The 21,121-nt window shown below is 48.7% G+C and overlaps 1 protein-coding gene across 4 annotated transcripts in view; it reads left to right on the top strand.

Moving 5' to 3' along the window:
- The window catches only part of LOC148643798 (LIM/homeobox protein LMX-1.2), a 75,961-nt gene extending 68,364 nt beyond the window's left edge, over positions 1-7,597 (top strand). For all 4 annotated transcript variants that reach the window (XM_088614641.1, XM_088614639.1, XM_088614640.1 and 1 more), the window contains 5 exons: positions 1,752-1,930; positions 2,512-2,589; positions 2,873-2,939; positions 4,059-4,220; positions 6,023-7,597. In XM_088614641.1, the coding sequence (XP_088470767.1) occupies positions 1,752-1,930; positions 2,512-2,589; positions 2,873-2,939; positions 4,059-4,220; positions 6,023-6,180 (644 nt within the window). In that variant the 3' untranslated portion in view covers positions 6,181-7,597. The remainder of the gene's footprint in view (positions 1-1,751; positions 1,931-2,511; positions 2,590-2,872; positions 2,940-4,058; positions 4,221-6,022) is intronic.
- The last annotated feature ends 13,524 nt before the right edge of the window (positions 7,598-21,121 follow it).

The following is a 21,121-nucleotide window of genomic DNA, read 5'->3' as shown; positions in this document are numbered from 1 at the left end:
GATTTTAGTTTTATTCCCCCACTTTCATTATTACAACGAAAGCTGAGGTTTTTTTTGTTTGTTGTTGTTGTCAAATAAATGGGTGTAGCGTAGATGAACTAGAGGTAACCCAGGAATCCCCCCCAAAACAACCGAGAGCGTTAGAAAACAGTGAACTGGGTTGTTTGTGCGCGCATATCAGGAACAGACAACATTCACACACCCCCAGGTCGCGCTCAGACTTCTAAATACTCAGGCAAAGCGGGAAAAATGTCCACTTTTACAACTCAGAAAGACCTGCAAAGATTGCTTAAATTTAAGATTATATTTTTAAAATCCCGATTACAATAACCAAATCACTTTATTTCGATATATAAAATATTATTTCAGGTCTTTTTAAACGTGAGAATGACGAGGCTCAATTCGGATCTTAGATGTCGCCTTTAGGTCTATTTTGTGACTTGCAAAACCAGTTGGTTAATGTTTACAAGTGTAAATATTTCTCTATTAGCAGTTCTCAGAGTTGAAGAGATTCCAAAAAGCCGCATGTAAGAGATCCAAAACCTTCTGTGTTGTTTAGAAGTATTTTAATGTTCTTGGATGTTATTCTGAGCGACATGCGGGCACACTTCTGACGCGCAAATGGAGGGGGAGGCTCTCCATTAAAGACGGTGTAATTAATGCTCTGGGGAGAGGTTATTTCCCTTTTTTGCTTATTGTTTTCACTGTGCACAATTATGACTTTATTATTATTACGTTTAGCAAATTGTTAGCTCTTTCTTACGTAATGAAATTTTCGTCCACAGGTAAATAAAAGGAACTCTCAGCAGGGTCGTAATAATTATTAAGCTCAGTAAACCGTTTAGCTGCGATGGCGCATTAAAAAGGTAACGGTGGTGGGGTGTTATTTAAGTCACAGAGATGCTCTTTGATCATTATAAAAAGGTGCTTATTAGACTGAAAGATGATCGCGCAGCAAGATCTTCTTAATAAAACAAAAACATTGGGAACGTTCTCAGGCTTGTCAGCTCCCAGCGGTTAAGAGTCTGAAAATCCCTTCCCCTCCTTCACGGCCAGCGACAGGGTGGTGTGCGAGTTCGCCTGCCTGTAACGTGAGCTGAGGTGCATCCATGTCAAACCCGCTGTTATCAGTGCACCTAACACGGGTTACAAGCAGGAAGATGTGCCGATTGTTGTCATTAATTCCAAGACCTGTCAGTTTTTATCTTGAACTTAGCGGTGTGCTTTTTCTTTGCATGTCTGTTTTGGAGCCTGCAGTGCTCTGCTGTGCAGATTTGCGGGGTTTCTGAGCTTTCGGATGATTACATTTGCCCCCCACGTGTTCAGCTGGAGCAGTCTGAGCGCAGGGCACGGCAGCGACGCTGCACCAGGCTCAAATCTTCACAGTCGGCCCATTTCACTCGCCCCCGCCGCCCGAGCGAGCGCGGAGACGATTCTTGTTGAAGCGCGATCGGCTGTCAGTGACAGATCTGTCCCGTAATGAGAACCAGCTTCAGAAACCGCGCAGCCCACTCGCAGACCCGGGCAGCGCGACGCTCAGGCGTTCACGACAGGAGCGCGGCGCGCCCTGCCCGCCCCGTTGAAAAATGGACACCCACCGATTAAAACCACATGCCGGGACGTCTTCTCTGACAAATGCGCTGTCACGGGGTGCAGGGTCTGGGGGTCTCACACTATATCATCAGGATGTATGGCTTCCCGCCCGTTTCCCCGTGCACTTCTGTAACGACACGCCCCCGCTCTCCCTGCAGCGAAGAGCGACGACGAGGACGTGGACGTGAAGCCGAGCAAAGGGCCCGGGTCCGCGGGCAAGGGCGGCGACGACGCCAAGGACCCGCGCAGGCCGAAGCGGCCCCGGACGATCCTGACCACGCAGCAGCGCCGGGCCTTCAAGGCCTCGTTCGAGGTGTCGTCCAAGCCCTGCCGGAAGGTGAGGAATTCGGGGCCCTGCCAGTCCCCCATCCAGTCCCCCGTCCGGCTGGGGTAACCACACTCTGCCAAGAGGGGCGCATGCCTGGGTTCTGGGGTGCGGATGTCCCAGTGAGGGGCCTGTGACCCCTTCCCTGGTCTCCCTCGAGGGCAGGCTCGCCCTGTGCTGCTGGGGCTCCCCAGGACGTCCCGCCGTGGAGACGTTACTGCGGGACAGTAAAATTCCACACGCCTGGAGTGGGAACGGTCACGAGGAGCACAGTGTAATCCTCGTAAAAAAAACAAACTATTTTTAATTCCTCCATGACGTCAGGCGGGTGCTTTGAAGTGGGTTGTGGGTCTTTGGCTGCAGACGGAGGGGGTGATGGGTGCTCTCTGGGGCCCACAGCATTTCCAGTGACTAACGGCGCAGAGCTCAGGGCTGTGGGTTTCCTGGAGTAGGGCTATCAGGGCTGTGGGGCCGCCTGTCTGCACTTCCGTGTTCAACTGGCTCGTTTTCGAAGCGTCTGGATTTACTCTGCCCATGCGTTCGGTTCCCCTTACCGCCCAGTTAACGATGTCGAAAAATGTTCTCCTGAACAGGTCCGAGAAACCCTGGCTGCAGAAACGGGTCTCAGTGTTCGAGTGGTCCAGGTGTGGTTCCAGAACCAGAGAGCAAAGGTGAGCGGAGAGACCGCCCGCCTCGTTTCCTGCAGCGTGGCACAGAACAGCCTTACGTACACTTCTCCTGGAGAGCTGAGCTAACGGCTGCGTCCACCTCCTGTTCCGATGGTATCTTCAGAAGAATTTGAGTTCCGAGTTGTAGCAGGATTGAGTGTCTTTTCTGGCTGGTGGGGGGGGGAGAGTGGAAAACAGAGATCTTGTTAAACGTAGGGAGGCTGTGGCCTTGTGTTTGCACTTGATCCCGGATTGTTTTCTACTCGCAAACCTCTCTTTCTTCCAGATGAAGAAGCTGGCGCGGAGACAGCAGCAGCAGCAGGAGCAGCAGAACTCGCAGAGGCTGGGCCAAGGTAACCCTGGGGCGCCGGACGGCAGGGGGACTCGGGTTCAGGAGCCGGGGGAGGCACGTCGTGAGCACTGCCCCCGCCTGTGACCCAGCTCCGGCTCGGCCTTCGTTCAAACTGAGCCTGAGCGTCACAGGAGCGCGGTTCTTCAGAGCTGCTCTCACTGCTCAGTGCGTCTCTTTTCTGACTGTAGGAGGTGAGGGTATAGCAGGCGTCGGGCTGGGGGGCACTACCAGCCAGACCGTGGCATGTGAGTGGAGATGTGCCCGCTGCCTGGGGGGTGCCTGTGTCTCCGCGTGCGCTGCGGGCTGGCTCATGGCCTCCTCCACCCCAGGTCCCTCCTCTCCCTCGCATTCCGTGGAGCAGATTCCGGGCGCTCCGGGCCGAGGGGAGCCGGGGAGTGAGGCAGGGCTAGAGTGACAGGTTGCGGGGTCGCGCTCGTGGGGGGGGGGTCGGCCTGCGCTCGGAGGTGACACTTCCCTCGAGCTGTCTGAGACGCCCTGTCAGGACCGCCCTGTCCCCGGCAATAAGGAATACTGTCTGTCAGCCTAGAGCCTGCCGATCGGCACTTCAATCACAGCTTTATTAACGCAAGTGTGAGCCTCCGCTGGGGCTTCAGCCCAGAGTGGGATCACCGAGGGGCCGAGTGGGCTCTGGATGAGTCACGCGCACGATTAGTCTGCTGCCGCTCCTCTTGATATCACTTTCCAGGTTCTTTTGCCAACGTTTATTTTAGCCGCCTGCATCATCGGCCCGAGGCCCTCGCATTTCGCGCGGCAGTTAAAAGTGCAGTATCGGCAACCGGTGCAATAAAACCGCAGTGTGCCGAACTCTTCATTCGTGCCATAAACGTTATCTGCACAGTGGCCCTGTTGCACTTTATACCACCACTGGGAAAACACGGCAGGAAATGAGGCCGCGTCCAGATAATGAATTTATCTTGGATGTGGGATGCCGCTAATGCTGTCATTACCTTAAAGCAGATAAGACTTAATCTGAATGATAAGAAGGTTATAATGAGCCGTGAGCAGGGGCTCGCCGGCCAGGCCGCTCGGCTCCGGGACGTGGCTGTGGCGGCCCCCTGTGCCCCCCGGCTGACGTCCCCCCCCCCGGCTGCCGTTGCAGAGGTGATGTCCAATCGGATGGAGGGGATGATGAGCTCGTACGCGCCCCTGGCCCCACCCCAGCAGCAGCTCGTGGCCATGGACCAGAACGGCTACAGCACGGACCCCTTCCAGCAGGGCCTCACCCCTCCGCAGATGCCCGGGGACCACATGAATCCGTACGGTGAGCACCCCCCCCTCCGGGAACACCCCCACGCCCGCGAGCGGCGGCGGCGGTCGGACTGTGGTCACGGCCTCGACGGCGTAGCCCCCGCCCCCTCCCCTCCCCTCCCTAACGGCTAACGAGCAGGCGGCCCGTTGTCCGAGTCTCCGAACTGTGCCTTCAATCTAACCGGCATGTCCCGAGCTTCCCGCTCGGCCTCTCCCGGACTGCCGGGCGGCTCCCGGTCTCCACCGCACTCGGGTAAGACTGCGGCACCACAGAGGTGCAAGGCGAGAACTGAGGCAGAGGGAAACTGGTCAGCCCCAATACTCGTATTCCCTTTGATAAGGCTCAGTATTTAAAAGGTAGGAGCCGAGCAAATTTACTGCAGCTGACGGCCGACCCTCGGCTGTCTCCGTGAATGAAGAGCAGCTTCGCAGCCGTAGGGCTGTTGGATTCCTCGGCTGCATGAAGCCCTGCCTAAAATGGAGTCACTCGTTTTGATCCTGTATTGTGACGAAGCGTTTCATGTGGGATCTGAAACTGTAATACATTCTTTGAAATACAAAAGATACCCAATAAACCCAGGTCAGATTGCACCAAGGATACTGTTAAAATGTGTGCCATTGATTATTATTATTATTATTATTATTGTTATATTTATTATAATCATTACTATAAAATGATATATTCGGGCTGTGTTATTTACAGAGCCACTCAGAGGTAAGAAATCTTATTTCAGCTAAAATACCTTATAATTCACACTGATGCCTGAAGATAACATTTGGGGACCAGGTCTTTAGATACAGGTTATTTTGCAGGAGACCTCAAAACTGTTAATAATTTAGCAGCACAAGCTTTTCCAGTAAATCAAGGCAGGCAATTTGTGAGTCTAATCCTGTTATAAATGCTTTGCCTAAGGTAGAACTGAAGGTGTTTTTTTTTCCCAAAACCAAGAACAGTGAAGCTGTATTTGTCAATTCTGCAAACGCTTTGTTTCCCAGCTCAGTCAACAGCATTACCACTGTCTCCTTTAATTTATAAAAGCTGTTTTTTTTCCTGTTGTAAAACCCAAATCCCTTATCACATCTCTGATTTTTTTCTAATTTTATGGTCTGCAAAGAGTAACAAATAACATTGTCAACTCATTAAAAATGAATGCGCCATCAAACTGTCCCCCGTACTGATGTAAGGGTGTCATTTAGACCTGAAGCACCTAATAAAACAACCATCTCTCCCGCAAGAAAATTCCGAAATTAAAGTTTTTAAGAGGCAAACAATGGCAATTAACTGCTTTCTGGGAACCTCTGGGCATTGTTTCGCATTTCCTCTCCTATCTCACCGGAGTCTAAGACACCTGAAGACCCATATGCTGCTCATGGGAGGCTTGCTTAGTGAGATTTTATTTCATATGTTGGTGCTTTTCTAAAATTTAGAACGTTAAACCCACTTGAGTCCGTATAGAGACACTCGCAGGAGGCGCTGTCGTGAATTGTACCGTCAGAAACAATCAATGTTTTTCGGACGTTGTTTTTCATTAGCACACACAAAAAAAGTTCTGTTTTATTCTATGAAAAGGATTTATTCCCCCCCCCCCCCGTTTCCAACGAGAACTATAAAAGCGCCGGAAGTTTGATTAGGAGCTTAAAACTGAAGGTGTGTGTGGGGGGTGGGGTGTAATTGCTCCCTTCAGCGACGAAATCTCAGTTTCATCAGACCGTTCCTTCGATAGGAGCGGCGATTTTATTTATTTATTTTTTGCCGTCGCCTTCCTCCGTCACTGAAATAGTTTTTTTTTCTTCCCACTCATTTTACTGTCACAGGAAACGACTCCATTTTCCACGACATAGACAGCGACACGTCCCTAACTAGCCTCAGCGACTGCTTCCTGCCCTCCTCGGAGGTCGGCTCCCTGCAGGCCCGGGTGGGAAACCCCATCGACCGGCTCTACTCCATGCAGAGCTCGTACTTCGCCTCGTGAAAGGCGGGGCCGCGGACGACGAGACAGGCGCCATCTTCGCCCCTCCAGTACAGCTGTGAACACAACCCTGCGGTTTCTCGAGGTCGAGAAAACGTAAAATCAAAAAAAAAAACACAAAACAAAACAACGGCCGATGCGCGCACACAGAAACAGCCAACAGTGAACGGTTTTACTGTTTCTCTCCTCCCCGGCTCTTTGCCAAAACGCTGAGAAAAGACGGCGAATTGCGTGGAGAAAAATGGACGTCTCTGTTTCTTCTCGACAGCAAAGACGTGGAGATGTCAAGACTTAAGCAGCTTTCAGAGAAAAAAAACAACTGTTTTATAGGCCTAATATCTGTAGGATATTTGTACATGACTTTATGAAAATACCCCCCCCCCCAACTTGTTAACATAATATACATAAATCGAGTTTTAAACATGTCATTTGACCAAGTACTGCATCTGAAGGCTGGGAATTGGACACGTTTCCCTAATAGCATGACTCCCACCATTAACTTGTGAACATTTAACTAGAAAAAAAAGGAAAAAAACCTTGTGAGACTTTGAGATGTAAATGTGATGTCTGGACTTTCACGATTGTTTCTTTTGTTTTGCTTCACACAATGTTCAGTGCACACACACGTAGGTCATCTTGTTCATTTGTAGCCCTTACAGTGTATGGTTTTGAGTAAAAGAGATATGGGGTCTGGAGGTAACACAGCAATGACTGAGTGTATATAAGGGGCAACTTGTCCAAAACAAACGAGTTGTGCATGTGAAGATGGAAGCCCTCCTATTTATTTATCTACAACGTGTGCCTGAAGGTACTTCAAAAACTGAAAAGCTTTATTTAAAAAGAAGAATTTCCCAATGTAAAGTAGTGAAACATGTTATCTTTTACTTGTATGTCATTTAATTCTGAAATTAAAGCTAGTATTTTGGTTTTGATTTTTTAACTAGGCTGTAAATCAGCAATGTTGTACTATTTATTTGTTTTGAGCTCAACAAGACCTTGTTAAGAATGCATTTTTAATGCTGATATTTGCTAAATTACCAAAGTCTGTTGGTATTATAAATAAACTCTGAAAAACCTAACACTTTTTTCCTAGGATCCGTAAAGCTTAATTATTTTTGCACCATTTCTGTGATACAAAGCCTACCTGTTGGAAAAATATATACATATATATTTAAAAAAAGAAGTTTAAAAAGTTAGAACTTTTTTTCCTAGAGCAGTAGACATACAATGCACTTGCAGAGTAACCTCACACGGCTTGTTCAAATAACAAGACAGCAGTTCTTCCAGATTTGGACCATAAAGAGATTTTTTTGTACATTTCGTTCCAAATGTTATTACAGGGTGATGACAAAACTATGTTCAACTGGATCTCAGGTTGTACTGTTTGTAAAGTATTAAAAATTAAACTTAATTAAGTGAATTCCTTACAGACTTCTTTAATAATCCTTTCTTCAATGCCTGCTGCATCATCTTCCGTTAGGAGGGGAATTTTTGCAGCCTCAGTCAGAGTGCCTCACTGCAGTCATCGAGGAACTGGCAGATTCTGCAGTGAAAGCAAAGGGTTTCACAGCAGCAGAAATGAAGGGGCATCTAGCAGCATTGCAGAAGTCCTTGTTTTCCCTAATTGTTGTCGTTGAGCTTTGACACGGGTCAGACTACTTTAAAAGTCTTTTCCCTGGCCCAAAAAGAGTGGCGTATTTAGCTGTACCAAGAGACATTTGCCCAATCAAGGGAGGATAATGCCTTTCTGCTGATTTGTACCATAAACGAGGCAATGGCAGAAAGAAGAGCTTTTCCACGCGTTCCCTGAGATGGCTACCATTGATTAGACACGAGGGAGCTGGGAGGTCAGAGGTCATGACAGCTGTTTATTACACACGCTCCGAATGACCCACTTGTGCTGGATGCAAGCCTGAGAGCGAATCTGCATGCGTGTTAGAGCTCATCAAATTAAATACCCACTTTCATTCAAGGCCATTTGGTCTCTAAAATCCTCTTGCTCGAACATAAGAAAGGCAACACTGAGGAGCTATAGGCCAATTATGAGAATGGAGATTAATGAGGCCTTTGGAATTCTCAGAGAAAACAAACATACAAGCCCTTTTCATGTGTGTCATTTATCTACATGTGGAAATATTCCAAAACAGCGGACATACCATCCACGATGTGCTGTCAGTCCTTTTATGATCTGCGCTACGTATGAGACACACTCTGTAATAAAGGTAGAGGCCATTCAATGTCCCACAACAGTGAAACAATGTAGCATGTCCAGAGGAATACTACAAGAAAATGATATTAGGCCATTAAGCCTGTGACATCATCATCACCTGAGAGGACAGATCAGAGTGGCGATTGATTAGTTAATTGCAAAAGCGGTAAAAAAAAAAAAATCAATTTTCTGCATGTCTATAGCACATCCCAAAGGATCTCAAAATGGCTTTACATATAGGAGCAGTCCCCAATTAATTCAACAACGCCCACGCAACAGCACAGGAGGACCGAGAAGTCGCTTCTCTAAACTAGATAAGGGAGACATTTTGGGAGGCCCCACTCACAGGTCTCAGGGTTTAACACCCCTACTCCGACCACAAGGAGGCAGGGCCTCAATCTAACATCTGTAGTGCCTCCTACCACACGGTGTCCCTGGACACTGGGTCCGTGGTCCAAAAATTCAGGTTAGAAGGGAATAGGGCCACCTACTGGTCCACCAGCATCACGTACAACCACACCCTGGTTTCCCTTCAGGCCTCCCAACACAGACTGACCGAGCCCTGGCCTCTGAGAAACACAGGGTGGTGACCTGCAGTGCAAGATGCTACAGGGCCATCGCTGGACTGAATAGCTTAATGGCCACAAAGGAGACCTCCTGCAAGCAAATCAGGGTTCTGTAGTATACAGGCCTTGGCCTGGGGGACTGGACTGATGAGGTCCATTCAGGTCAAAACTGGCTTGAGGTTCATTTGTGGGATTACCAAAGAAGTTGATTTTGGTATCACTGCTCTTTGGTCCTGGTTGTGCCATAACTGGCTTGCGACGTGCCCTAGCGCTGGTGAATATGCTTGCATGCGAGCACGAGCTCACTAGGGAACCGCATGCAGTGGGAATGTTAGGAGCGCTTGGGGAGGCAGCTTTGGCTGAACCCTCTGTGTAAATGGGCAGACCTCCTGGCCGCGGGACGAGTAGCTTCGAAAGCCATTCAGAGTGGAGGGAGCCCAAGGGGGCAGCTGCAGGGTGGAGATGGGCTGAGACCCATTCGAGGGGAGGCGCTTGTCTACGACATCATATATGATGGGGATTAGGAACAGCTGGCTGTGATTGACTTGTCACTGTTGTCCCTCCTGAACGTCAGCTAATCACTTCCCTCTAACAATGCAGGGCAAGTAAAAACGGCCTGAGGATGAATGTGTTCTGTGCAATTGTATGAGTGCAAAGATTCGCTGCCAATATGATTGGTTTTGTTGATAGTCTTCTTTTTTTAGTTTGTGATATCGAGAAATAAATCATTAATCAGGGGAGTAAATGACGGGTAAGATGATGCCCACTGTGACTGGCTATGAAATTGTTGCATCATTCTCCGCAGACTAAATGTTGCTGCAACGTCGTCACCCAGAGCTGGAGTTGCTTTCCGGGCTTTTCATGATGACAGCGGCCTGCGCTTTGTTCTCCTCTCAGGGCCACTCCTGGTGTTTGGTTGCAGCGTGCAAATGGCAGAGAGACAATAAGAGCGACGTGCACTGCACCGTCTTTGTCTGCTGTGTGTACCTCTCCTGTTTATGAGTACAGAGTCCATCCACACAGCATTTTCAAAGGCAAAAAAGGGTCTCACAGACAGCTGTTCAAACCACTGCTGTACAATATAACATGGCTGTAAGTCCTACACATGAGAAATCCGATGAAAGTAACAGTATAGATGTAAGGAGCACATTTATTCCACAGATATATCTCAGTATATTTTTACCTCAGTCAAAACCTCTTCTTTTCTGTTCTGGAATACAAATGCGTGCTGTCTGTCTGGAACAGGAAAAGGAAGGATTATATTAAAAGTTGATGTCTTAACAGTGCAGGACTAAGAATCTGATGCTTGTTTTAACATCTCTGGAACCGGCTCCCTCGTCTCTATTGGTGATGTAACTAATAATGGCAGCAGCAGAATGTATTTGCTTACATATTTATTAAATTTCATGCAGCGCGACATGACCTGAAACCTACGGCCAAAGCAAACTAAGTGTTCACAAAGAGGAAAAATACTGAGAATCTTCGACTGGCCAAGCCAGTCTCCGGTTTAAATGCAATCGTGCAGAGTTTTACTTGCTGAAGAAGTCATTGTAGGCAGAACACCCTAAGAACAGGCACAAACACAAAGCAATTTCACAAAGAATTGGGTGAGCTCAAGTTTCAGAATTCCCGCAGTTATTGCCTCAAAGGAATATGCAACAAAATACAGACTTTTACTTTTGGAAATTTACTTAAGGTGAAAGTGTCCTAAAATGTGAGGTCACTTGAAATCACTGGGATGAACACAAAGTACGTTTTTTGTTCTAATGTGATCAAATGTATGCATGGAGTTTAACATAAATAAAATATTTGTTCTGGTCTTTTATCTAATTTATGTGATTAATCATTCACTTTAGTCCCGTGATCGCAAATACAATCTCTTGGGTGTAATGCAAGTTTTGAGCTTGCTGTCGCAGTGCTTTCAAGGGGCAGTACTTTATTAAAAATGCTCTTATCATCCAAATTGCATAACATGGCAGGCTTGTCTGTACTGGGGCAGTCCTGTCAGAGTGCAGCACACAGGTTCGAGCCTCAGAGGGTCATGGGAATATTCTTTCATCTCTACACACTGTAGGCAGGACTACACACTCGCGCTCACACACGCACACACACACGCGTGCACACACACCCGAAGTCAATTGCATCTCAGAAGGTGCAAGGAAAGCAGATAATAACAGGAACATCGAATGATGATTTCACGCATGCATACACACACACGGGGAAGAACCGAAATGGTGTTTTTTTCTTTGTTTAAAAAAAAAATCAGACTTATTCTTGGCATCGTTTCTGAAGTGATTCATACGCCCTGTGTGTTTCTCATAATATTAGCGCCCGTGTTGTTGTTGTTGCTCCTGATAAGGGGGTGTCTTCAGCAGAGGCAGAACGAAGATTGATTTATTTCGACCAGCCTGGGAGGAGGAGAGAGTGAAATGAAAAGGAGAGGAGAGAAAGACGAGGGAGGTAAGAAACAACAGAAGAGACAGAGGCAGAGAGGGAGAGAAAATGTCTGGGAGTAAGATACAGTGCCCAAGGCCTGAGGCAGCAGCTCAGTGCTCCTTCTCCTGTCTGACAGGTTATCAATCCAGAGAGGCAGCTCACACGTTCCTGAGCCAGAACCCTGCGAAATGTGATTATCTTCTGGACAGAGAGTTCAAACAGCGCCTCTGCAGATTTGTCTTAATAATTGCTGCCTGATTTTAACCCCTTCCCTTGTCAGCTTGGAAGGTGCTGCAGGGCTGGTCTCTGCAATAACACAGCTAGGGCCTGTGATTCCTCTCCCATGGTGAAAGGAGAAGGCTGACACTCTGGGTACCACCTGCTACCCCCCACCCTTACACACACACCCCATTCTGCAAGTGGGTGAACCAGTGAGGGGGGTGGTTCTGTTTCCAAGCTTCTCTGAGTCTGAATTTCCCAATTCCTTTTAGAAACACCTTCCTTTAGTGGCTGTTTTAGCAGGTAGACTGTCCTATTGAATTACTCCACTGGGTGCTGGGGGGTGGTTCTGGGGTCTTCCAAAGTCTGTCCGTGACCCCAAATAAATCATGAGAGGGCGGGTGACATCACGCTCAGGCTGGTTTTCCTGTGAGAATTAGGAAGGTCTGAAAGGTGCTATTTTGATTTTGGTTTTATGTGTAACTCCGTTTCAGCCAAGAGGAAGAAACGTGGCTCCAAGCTCAATTCATTTCTGAAGCCACCGAGACATTTATGATAGTTCAGTCTTCATTTATTTTGTTGTTGTCTGGAATGAAAACCCATCATTTTGAGAGCAGCTGAACTTGCGTTCTACAGTAAAACAGCCCAAGAAACCCTGTAAAGGCCATGGCTGTACCTCGGTGTTATGGATATCTGTAAGAGCCATAACTGTAGACTATATATTATATCATCAGTGGTGCTTTAGGAATATTTACACCCTAAAGCTCAACAGACTGATGGCTGCTTCCTTTTGATTGTTCTCGCTGGACAATCGCTGTTACCTGGACAGGACAGGTAACAGGTAAACAGAGGTACTATATATTCTCTGCAGTTGCATGTTCGTCTTTGTCTCTTCTGCTTGTGATCGTCAAGCTTTGGAAGACAGAGAGCTGTTGTGTACTGCCACTTAGTTAATTATTATTAGATCTGGATAATAACCATATTTGCTCTCTGAAGGACCTGATAGCAAAGATTCAGTCCACCTGACTGTTGTATCCGAACCGGACAACATGAGTGGAATAACTGGATTTGCCACGCTCCATGTGCAGGATGTATTTTATACAAACGCACGGCACCCAGCACTCGATTGTAAAATCTCCAGTGATATGAAGGCAAACACAGTGGGAACAAACACCTCAGCGTTTGTCTTCAGTGGCGTGGAAGTTATGGAAGGGGACAGATGTCACACTGTTACCAGAAATAACTTTGTACTTGGGCAACGTTTTGTTTAGTGTTCGTAACAAAGATTACAGACACGCAGTGAATTTTCAAGACTGCGTGCCACAAAGTTCATATTAATTGCTGGCAGATATCCTGGCAGAATTGCCCTGCCGGTGACTGGGGTACAGGAGAACCCCCACACTGCGTGTTCGAAAGATCACAGGCCCCGAAACACCTGTGACCCTCAGCGAGACAGAAGGAAAATGCGCCTGAGAGGGGAAAAGATTGAAGGAAAGATTTCCCGGCATTAGGAAGGAGGCTGCTGGGGTCAGGGGGTGAGTGAAGAGCACTTTGTCAGCTTGAGATAGCGCAGTATATCTCTCTGTTATCTCTGTGGGATCTGACATCACAGGTGCGAAGAGCTGTGGTCATCCATCACCGCGCTGTCACTCAGGCACGGTGGCGCCACGCCCCCCAGGAGTAGGCCAGCACATCACAGCCCCATGGACTGGGAATCCTCCAACCAGCTCTGTACCCTTCCATAGCTTTCATCCTTTGAGCCCAATTACTGTCAGGTTTCCTCCTGCCCTGGGACAGCCTCACACATTCATCGTCAGTGCACACGTGAGTCCCAGCAGCCAGGAGGAGAGAGACACTGATCTTTCAAAAGTAAAAGGAGCACAAAGTCAGCAAACGTGAGATAGAAACACGGTTCTCCAGACATTCTTAGTTTTTAAAGATGTTTTGTGCTAAAGGTCTGACAGACAAATTAACAAGAAAGTCGATACGAGGCTGTACTGACGGCATTAATACCATTATTAATTCAGTTTTAATGGTTTTAGTTTTGCATTCTGCTTAAACAACAGATTAAGCTGAAACCCTGGAACCTGCAAAACAAATGTTTTGCTATCAAGAAGATATTTGGTTTCCTTGAGACCGGGCACTGTACTGCTATTGAAGAATCAATACAAATTCTAGAGGATTTTACAAGCATGCGATGGAAAGTTTTGTCTTGAGGGTAAACGAAAGCAACATTCTTTAAATAGGTCACGGGTTTAGCCTTTAAGAAAAGGGTGTATTGCCACTACTTCAAAAGCTATCCTCCAGGATGTGTATTTAAATGTTTCTGAAATAATGGGCTTTCAACGAGGATAACGGGGTGAAAGCTGATGCTCTCACCTCCTGCAAAAAGGGGTCCGTTTACTGTAAACGGAGAGGGGGGGCGGCCCCACCCGAGCCCATCTGCACTTCAAGGCAGCTCACCTGACAGCCCCCAGCAGCCCAGCGTGACAATGAGTGTGCAGCGAACTGGGCAGACTCCCGAAACTGCATTCCGGCTTTCAACCGCCGAAGCCTTGCATGGCCAGTGACACACAGAGCTAAGCTTCTGTTGACCTGCTGTACGAAACCCCCCGTTGACCTACAGGACCTGCAGCTAGCAGGCTTGACTCTTGTAGTGCGTTGTGGTGTGATTTTCATCTTCTAGCTGTCGTTTCTGCGAACCCTGAATCAGTACAGACCCTTCGGCGCGGTCCGGCAGTAGGAGGTGAGCTTGTACATGATGCTGGCAGCATCGTGATTTCATGTGCCCAACACCGGATTCCCGTAAATTTGCGTTTTCCTTCTAACTGGACCAATTCCGATGACATATGTTGTTGTTTATCGGGAAGGGGAACGCGAGTTCTGTCTTGGTGCCAGTTCTGCTGCTCATGAATTCCGGTGCTGCATCATGTGCTCGACTGACCACTACATCTGCAGCCCAGACCCTCTGGCGTGGTGAAGTTGCTGAACCCCTGGCTGCTGGCTGATGAACCTGCCTTTTCCAGATTCGCTGAAGGGACGGAAGAGGCTGTGGGGAAAAAAACTAGTGTGCCGTGTTAAGTCTGCACTTTGTCCCTACATTAGCAAAGTCACTGAGAAACAGTGGGGTGAATACTTGTGCCTTGAGGCAGAGGAGTAGAGGTTTTGAGGATTCCTGCTTGGCTCTGTAAGCCTATTTGGCTTGCAATTGTGCTGAGAAGCTGTGGGGAAAATATGGTATCCATTTCCTACTCTGATTGCTTTTAGTAATTTTGGGAGGCACTCACTAAGGCGTGTCAGATTTTAAGTTGGCCTGTGGTCACTTTAAATTATTGACTACTACTGGGTTAGCTGTGCTGCATCTCTCACTGGCAACAGAGGGGGCGCTGCTGAGCTGTAGGTCCCAGAACCGGCATCTGTTAGTGGGTCATCCACTGCCCACCACCTGGGGCATCGGGGTCATGGTCGATTAGCGCAGGACTCAGAGTCAACCTGGGAATGTTGGCTCCACTGGGCTCAAGCTGCAGGATGGTCGACTCATCCCCAACCTGATGAGTTTTCCCTGGAGGATCTTCACCAATAGAATTATTTACAGGGACAAGAGTGAAGGGAGAGCAAAAAACGTCTTTTCTGTGTTAAACTGGGCATTGATCTCCGGGATCAATGGCATGGATCTGCACGGAATTGCCGGAGTCTCTCTTGCCTCGGCTTCAGCCATCGATTCCCATGGCTGAGAGGAGCGGAGGAGCCTGCTGCCCGTTCCCCGGGGACAGGAGCAGGGAATGGGAATGGGTGCTGTTTCGGGAGCGCTGGCACAGCCTGCCCAGATCACTGAGCGAGGGCTGTGCAGAACACAGAACCAGGGAGTGTGAAAGCTCGGTCACTGATTTGATTGTCTTGGAAGACAATCCAAATATTAGATTGTCTTATATGAGTTCATGCATCATATTTATCATATGTAGTAGCATAGCTCTATGTACTGGTGCCTCTTGTGCCACTGGTCTGTACTGATGTAATATTAAATAATCACCCTTGTTTTGTTCATTCCCTTATGGAAATCAGGAAATATTTATATTTATCTATACACAGTGGGTTAAGCTTCCCTCAAAGCGAGCAGGGTCAGAATATCTTCGTAACACTGAGATTGCAGGTATTCACACAGGATGGAGTTTGGGAGCACGTGATGCACTTTCATCTCCACAAGAATAGCACAGGCACCAGACGCAATGAAAGCCCAGATCTGGAAAGGGTTCGGTTTCAGGCATGGTAGTCCGATCTGTTTGCTTCTGTTTCAGACACACTGTTTTCAGTCCTCGTTCGGTTTACCTACACAGCAAGGGTGAGATAAGATGAGTCGGATCTGACTGGGCTTGAACCAACACAGAGGGGTTGTTCCCGGCTCCCGGCTCATTCTGCTCTGGCTGGGATGAACGAGGGGATTCTCCTGGGGAAGGCTGGGTCATCTCATTCACCGGCTCACAGAGCCAGGCAGTGCGGCCTGTGCTTTCCGTGCTCACAGTGGGACCAGAGCTGCCAGGGTGTGCAGAGCAGAGAGAGACCTCAGGCTCTGAACATGGGAACATAGGAAGGCCAATCTGACTGGCTCCTGCCACAGGGGGCGCTGGTATGCACTCAGAGGAAGGTGTCCTGGCCAGCTCAGGCCCAAACCCGCCTAACACGGCTCAGTCAGCGGTGCAGAACCTCTGGAGAAATCCCATTCCCAAGCAGAGTAACAGCTAACAAGGCCCCGTGCCTGGACTGCAGGGCTCTTTTTGATAGGGTCTCACCACGTTCATTCTCTCTGCCGCGTGGCACGTCATGAAGCGGGGAATCATCACCCACCAGTATGGAACAAGTCTGTGCCAGCCAGCCTCATGCCTGCCCCGCAGGAAACCAGCGCTCCTGCTGTGGATCCGAGGAGTGTGGTGTTAAATTTGACAAGCACAGCTGAAAAACCATGTGGGTGAGAAGGCTGTAATTGTTTATAAAAGTCTCCTCAGAGATAGACACAGGCTTAGAGCCACATAACCTCTTTCTGAAGGCCTTGACTTGCTCAGAGTTCACGTTAATTAAGAGGCAGGATTTAATTTCACCACGGTTTGGGTCCCTTTCTCTTTCTTCCCGTCCTCTGCTGCTCCCTCCCTCCCCCTCCTTTATTTTCCTTGTGGACGCGAAGCCGTAATTGTTGTCCTTTTGTGTTCCGATGTTGACACTGCTCCGGCAGATAAACGCCCAGGCGTTTTTGTCATCGGGTTCCTATTAAAAAAATTAGGTCGCGGCAAATTGTGGCCAAACAGATCGAGTGACTGGTGAATAACCCGACTGTGTCGCCACCGCCCCCCCGCCCCCCGCCCTCAGCCCCGGACCTCCGCGGGCCTCCAGGAGCGCGGCAGAGATGAGCGGGCCGGGCCCGCGCCGGAGAAAGAAAACACGCCGGGTCTGTAACCCGAGCCGCCGGGCCCGGCGGAGACAGACGCTTCCAGTCCGCGCTGACTGCCGGCCCCCTCAGACTGTTCACACATTCTCTCTTCCCCCTCTGCGGCACCACGCAGGAAGTGCGGAGCAGCGACAATATTTTCGTTAGATTAGAGTGGTCTTTCTTTGACTTGGGTACAGTCCTGGGCCTGTAAGGCATTTTTAATACCGTCAAAGAATGAGTCTGTGTGCAGCCGGTTTGTTTGTCAAACGTATTAAGTGGATGGATAAATAAATTTGCTGCGAATGCCACCTGAAGACACAGCATGGCCTGTGACAGCTATGGTAGCGTTATACTGCACTGTACATTGACTGCAGTGTACTGTACGTACGCAGTATACAGTTTCACCCTTTTCACATTTTTAGTAAGTGAAGCCCAATGTGTCTCGACAGGCACGCAGGCTGCCGAGAGCTGCTTCTTCTGCTGTTACTGTGTGTCCACACAATATCTGCTCATTTCAGGTCTCGCAGTCATGTGGCCGAAAAAGGTATTGTTTCAAACTTTCGGTCTTGGGGGTCAGAGCCAAGGATATGCGTTTGCTTTTTGTATTCCAACTACGGTAGTGAAGAAAACTTGGTATTTTTCAAAATTAATCAGTTGCTTCGCCAACCTCTGATGATCTTTTCTAGCTCAGCAAAGGAAATAGTTCAGCGGGTCCTTCCCGTTAGGAGGGCCTGATTTGTTCAGGTTCTGCAGGTTTTGAAGTGGGCCTCTATGAGCTGCTCCTGGGGACGCCTTTCCTCAGGACTTCTCAGCTCCCTCAGCAGACGCAGCGTGCCGGCCGGGGTCACCGACCCCATGAAGGGGGGGGCGACTGGGTGTTGCTAGACGACGCTGTCGTGTTCTCCTGGACTCGTTCCCTCTGTCCCGCCAAGCCCAGTCTGTCAGTCGCGGAGCGGGCCTGCACACCCCCCGGCCCGTTAGCGTGGGGGCAGCGGTGGGATTTACAGGTGGAAACACAGTGGCGGAGCACTCCTCCCCCTCTGCTGGAGACCGTCTGCTCTGGCTTCCACTTTCCTGCACTATGAGTGCGTATGTGAACCGGGCCGAGCGAGTGGAGAGTGGATTGTGCAGCTGCAGGCGCTGTGTGCCTCGGAGCCTCTCCCCAGGTCTCTCGGAGCGGCGTCCCCTCCTGCTCCCTCACAGCGCGCCCCCCTGGAGCTGGGGGGCACAACCGGGGGGCTACGTGTCCTCCTTCAATATTAATTTTTGAACGCTTGCCTTGCGATGAGCTGAGGATGGTTTACTCGCACCGCATGAATAATTTCGCGGAGGACCAGCCAGGGAACATTGCCCCTTTCCTGCTCGCTGATCGAGGTTCCCCATTTTCCTCTCGATCTCTTTCGGCTTTTTCCCAGTTTGTTTGATCTGTTTTAAAAGGGAACAGGATGTACGTGTTTGCTGACCTGAACCCCAAACGAAAACAGTTTAGCGTTAAAATTGAAAATAAAAGTCCGAACATCTGGGATGAGCTGGTTGCCTTTGCACTCTTCATAACTGACAGACTGCATTAAGTGTTTAGAGTCACAAACCAGGATTAGATGGAGTTTTTAACAAAGTCCAGTAGGGATGACAGCAACCAAGTTCTGCTTCACCACAGCTGGACTGACTTGTAACCTTTCATGACACGACTTCCTAAAGATCCACGAGCAGCACAGTGAGCCTCTCTCTGTCGCTCGCCTGCCATCTTCCTGCATCTCTCTTCCCTCCCCCTGCCCATCTCCACCCTCCAGCCTCCTGACAGCGCCCCCTCTGGCCAGGCTGAGCCAAAGCTCCTCAGACCCGACTCCTCACAAACACTGCTGAATGGGCTTTCTTACTGGGCATTGTTATTGCTTGTGAATAATGGCAAAGTGTCCTGGACTGATAGCAGAAACTTTATGGTTTCTTTTCAGGGAACACAATTATCCACAGGGTGACCTGCATGGCTCGTTAAGCAGCAGCATTAACGAGACAGAGCAGGATCAGGTCTTCAGGCATTGGCTGTTTCGCTGTGTCTAAATGTGGCCTCTCTGTGATGGCTGTCCTGGGACTTCCTGCTGGAGAGGGCTGGGGTCTCAGGCCTATTTACTGTCCAGCTGTCCAGCGCTGAGGTCTGAGGCTTCATAATGGCTTCTAATGGGACACTTTGTCGATGGAGTCACACAGAGAACACAGGGCCTGAGCTGAACTGTTTCAGTCTTGTTTTCCTCTCTCCCTGTGTCCCTCTCTGTCTCTCGAGACAGCTCAGAGACATTCTGCTCTCTAAAGATGGTGAAAGATCAGGTATGAAATGGCTCTTATTTTCTGTGACTTATTGCCTCAACAGCAGTGTAGTGGATGAATCTCCTGTTTCACACACTCGCATTGCTGGCAGGGGACAGTATAGCTGAACGGCAATGTGCATTGAGAGACACAGCACAGTTTCTCAGTCACAGGTGAGCATTGCATTTAAAGAGCACTTGCAGGTATGTGTGTCGAATATCTTCTCAGGTGTGCTGCAGGGCATCAGAGTGGGTTTTGAATCTCTTAAGAGTTTCCCTTTGGGAAACAGAAATTGATTATTCGCAGAGCCCCCTTTTAAAACTGTACACTTGTTTGCAGACGTGTTTAGGTGCATAAATAACTTTCCCACGTGTGCTTCAGTTCCTCTGAGCTGCAGAAGCCGCGGGCTGTGCCTTCAGGGCATCAATGAGTGTATTTTGTGAATTACAAACTGTTGCCCTTTTCATGACTTGATAATTTATGAGCACTTCCTGCTGCAATAAATATCACTATTAAAAAGTTACATGCTTTTACAACTGCAGGTTCACAGAGCATTGCCAAAACAAACTTCATTCTTCTGCTAAATTGCAAGCAGACTAACAGCCAGAGAGATGGGCGGCGAGGCTCCAGAGTATGGCTGTGATTTCATTGTGGGTGTTTTGTGTTTTCCAGCACAGAGCCAAGTTTAGTGGAAGTTTAATGCATGTAGGTTTAATTAATAAGTCCTCAATTAAACGTTTCCCATCCAAGCCTTTTCTCTTGAATGGAGGAGATGGAACGCTGGTCCATGGCAGGAAGGGCGAAAGTGGTATTGTGAGACCTCGACCCCTGACTCACAACGCCAGCAGCCCGGACTGGATCTCGTTGTGTTCATCCTCGGTTCGTGCACAAGCCCATTGTAAAAGATAAGAACAACCCTCTTCTCTTTGAACAAAAAATGTAATGGAAAACCAAACACACTTCTACTGGTTGAAACTTTAATTATGGGTATATGAAGCATGGTATCACATTAGGTAAGGACTTTGTATGCACTGAGTAAATAAACTGAGAGACGTTTTCATGCTGATAAAACACAGTGTAAACTAATACGTGTGCTTACTGTTATTTCAGTGTCTGCTTTACCTGTCAGCAAACAGCACACGGTACGCTAAAATTCACTGAACTAATCTGCAATAAATGAAGGTGCACCTGTTGAGGTATATTGGAGGTGCTCTTGTCAACAGACAAGACGACGATGTGGAAACGGACGGGCTTGTCGCTGTCTTTCCGGGAGGGATATTCTCAGTTTTCCAAGAGGACAGAGGACAGAGGACGGCAAAGAAAGATCTGGCACAGAGCAATTAGACGACTAGTCCGTGCCTCCTTAGCACTTAAGAGTTGCTTGCCATCAAATTAAGATTTTAATATTGCTTTTACTGTTAAAGTACCATCCATATGATATTTACGGCGCTAGCTCGGGAGAAACACTGCAGACAGTCTCGGGTTTGGGTTCGAGGGGAGTGCCGGTTAAGTCAGGCTATAAAGCAGGGAGCTGCTCTGTCAGGCCAGAGCCCCCACTGTGAGCGTCAGTCTGCAGGGGAACAGCAGAGCTCTTGTGCCTCTGGCCTCGGGGACCCCAGAGCTCCTCTCCGACAGAGCCGCCCTCCAGAGGTGTTGATGCTTTTGAATGAGCTTGTAATGTTCCACAGGACAGGGTTCCTGAGCTGCACGCTGTATTTCACCACGCTGCAGCTCGACAGGGCTCACCGAGAGCTGCTAAATCACAAGTACAAATAGGTGCAGCCCTGCTGTCGC

The sequence above is a fragment of the Lepisosteus platostomus genome, chromosome 21 (genome assembly GCF_059453375.1).
Source record: "Lepisosteus platostomus isolate fLepPlt1 chromosome 21, fLepPlt1.hap1, whole genome shotgun sequence".
Classification (NCBI taxonomy): domain Eukaryota; kingdom Metazoa; phylum Chordata; class Actinopteri; order Semionotiformes; family Lepisosteidae; genus Lepisosteus; species Lepisosteus platostomus.
Note: the sequence above shows the minus strand (reverse complement) of the source record. Positions and strands in the feature narration are given on the sequence as shown.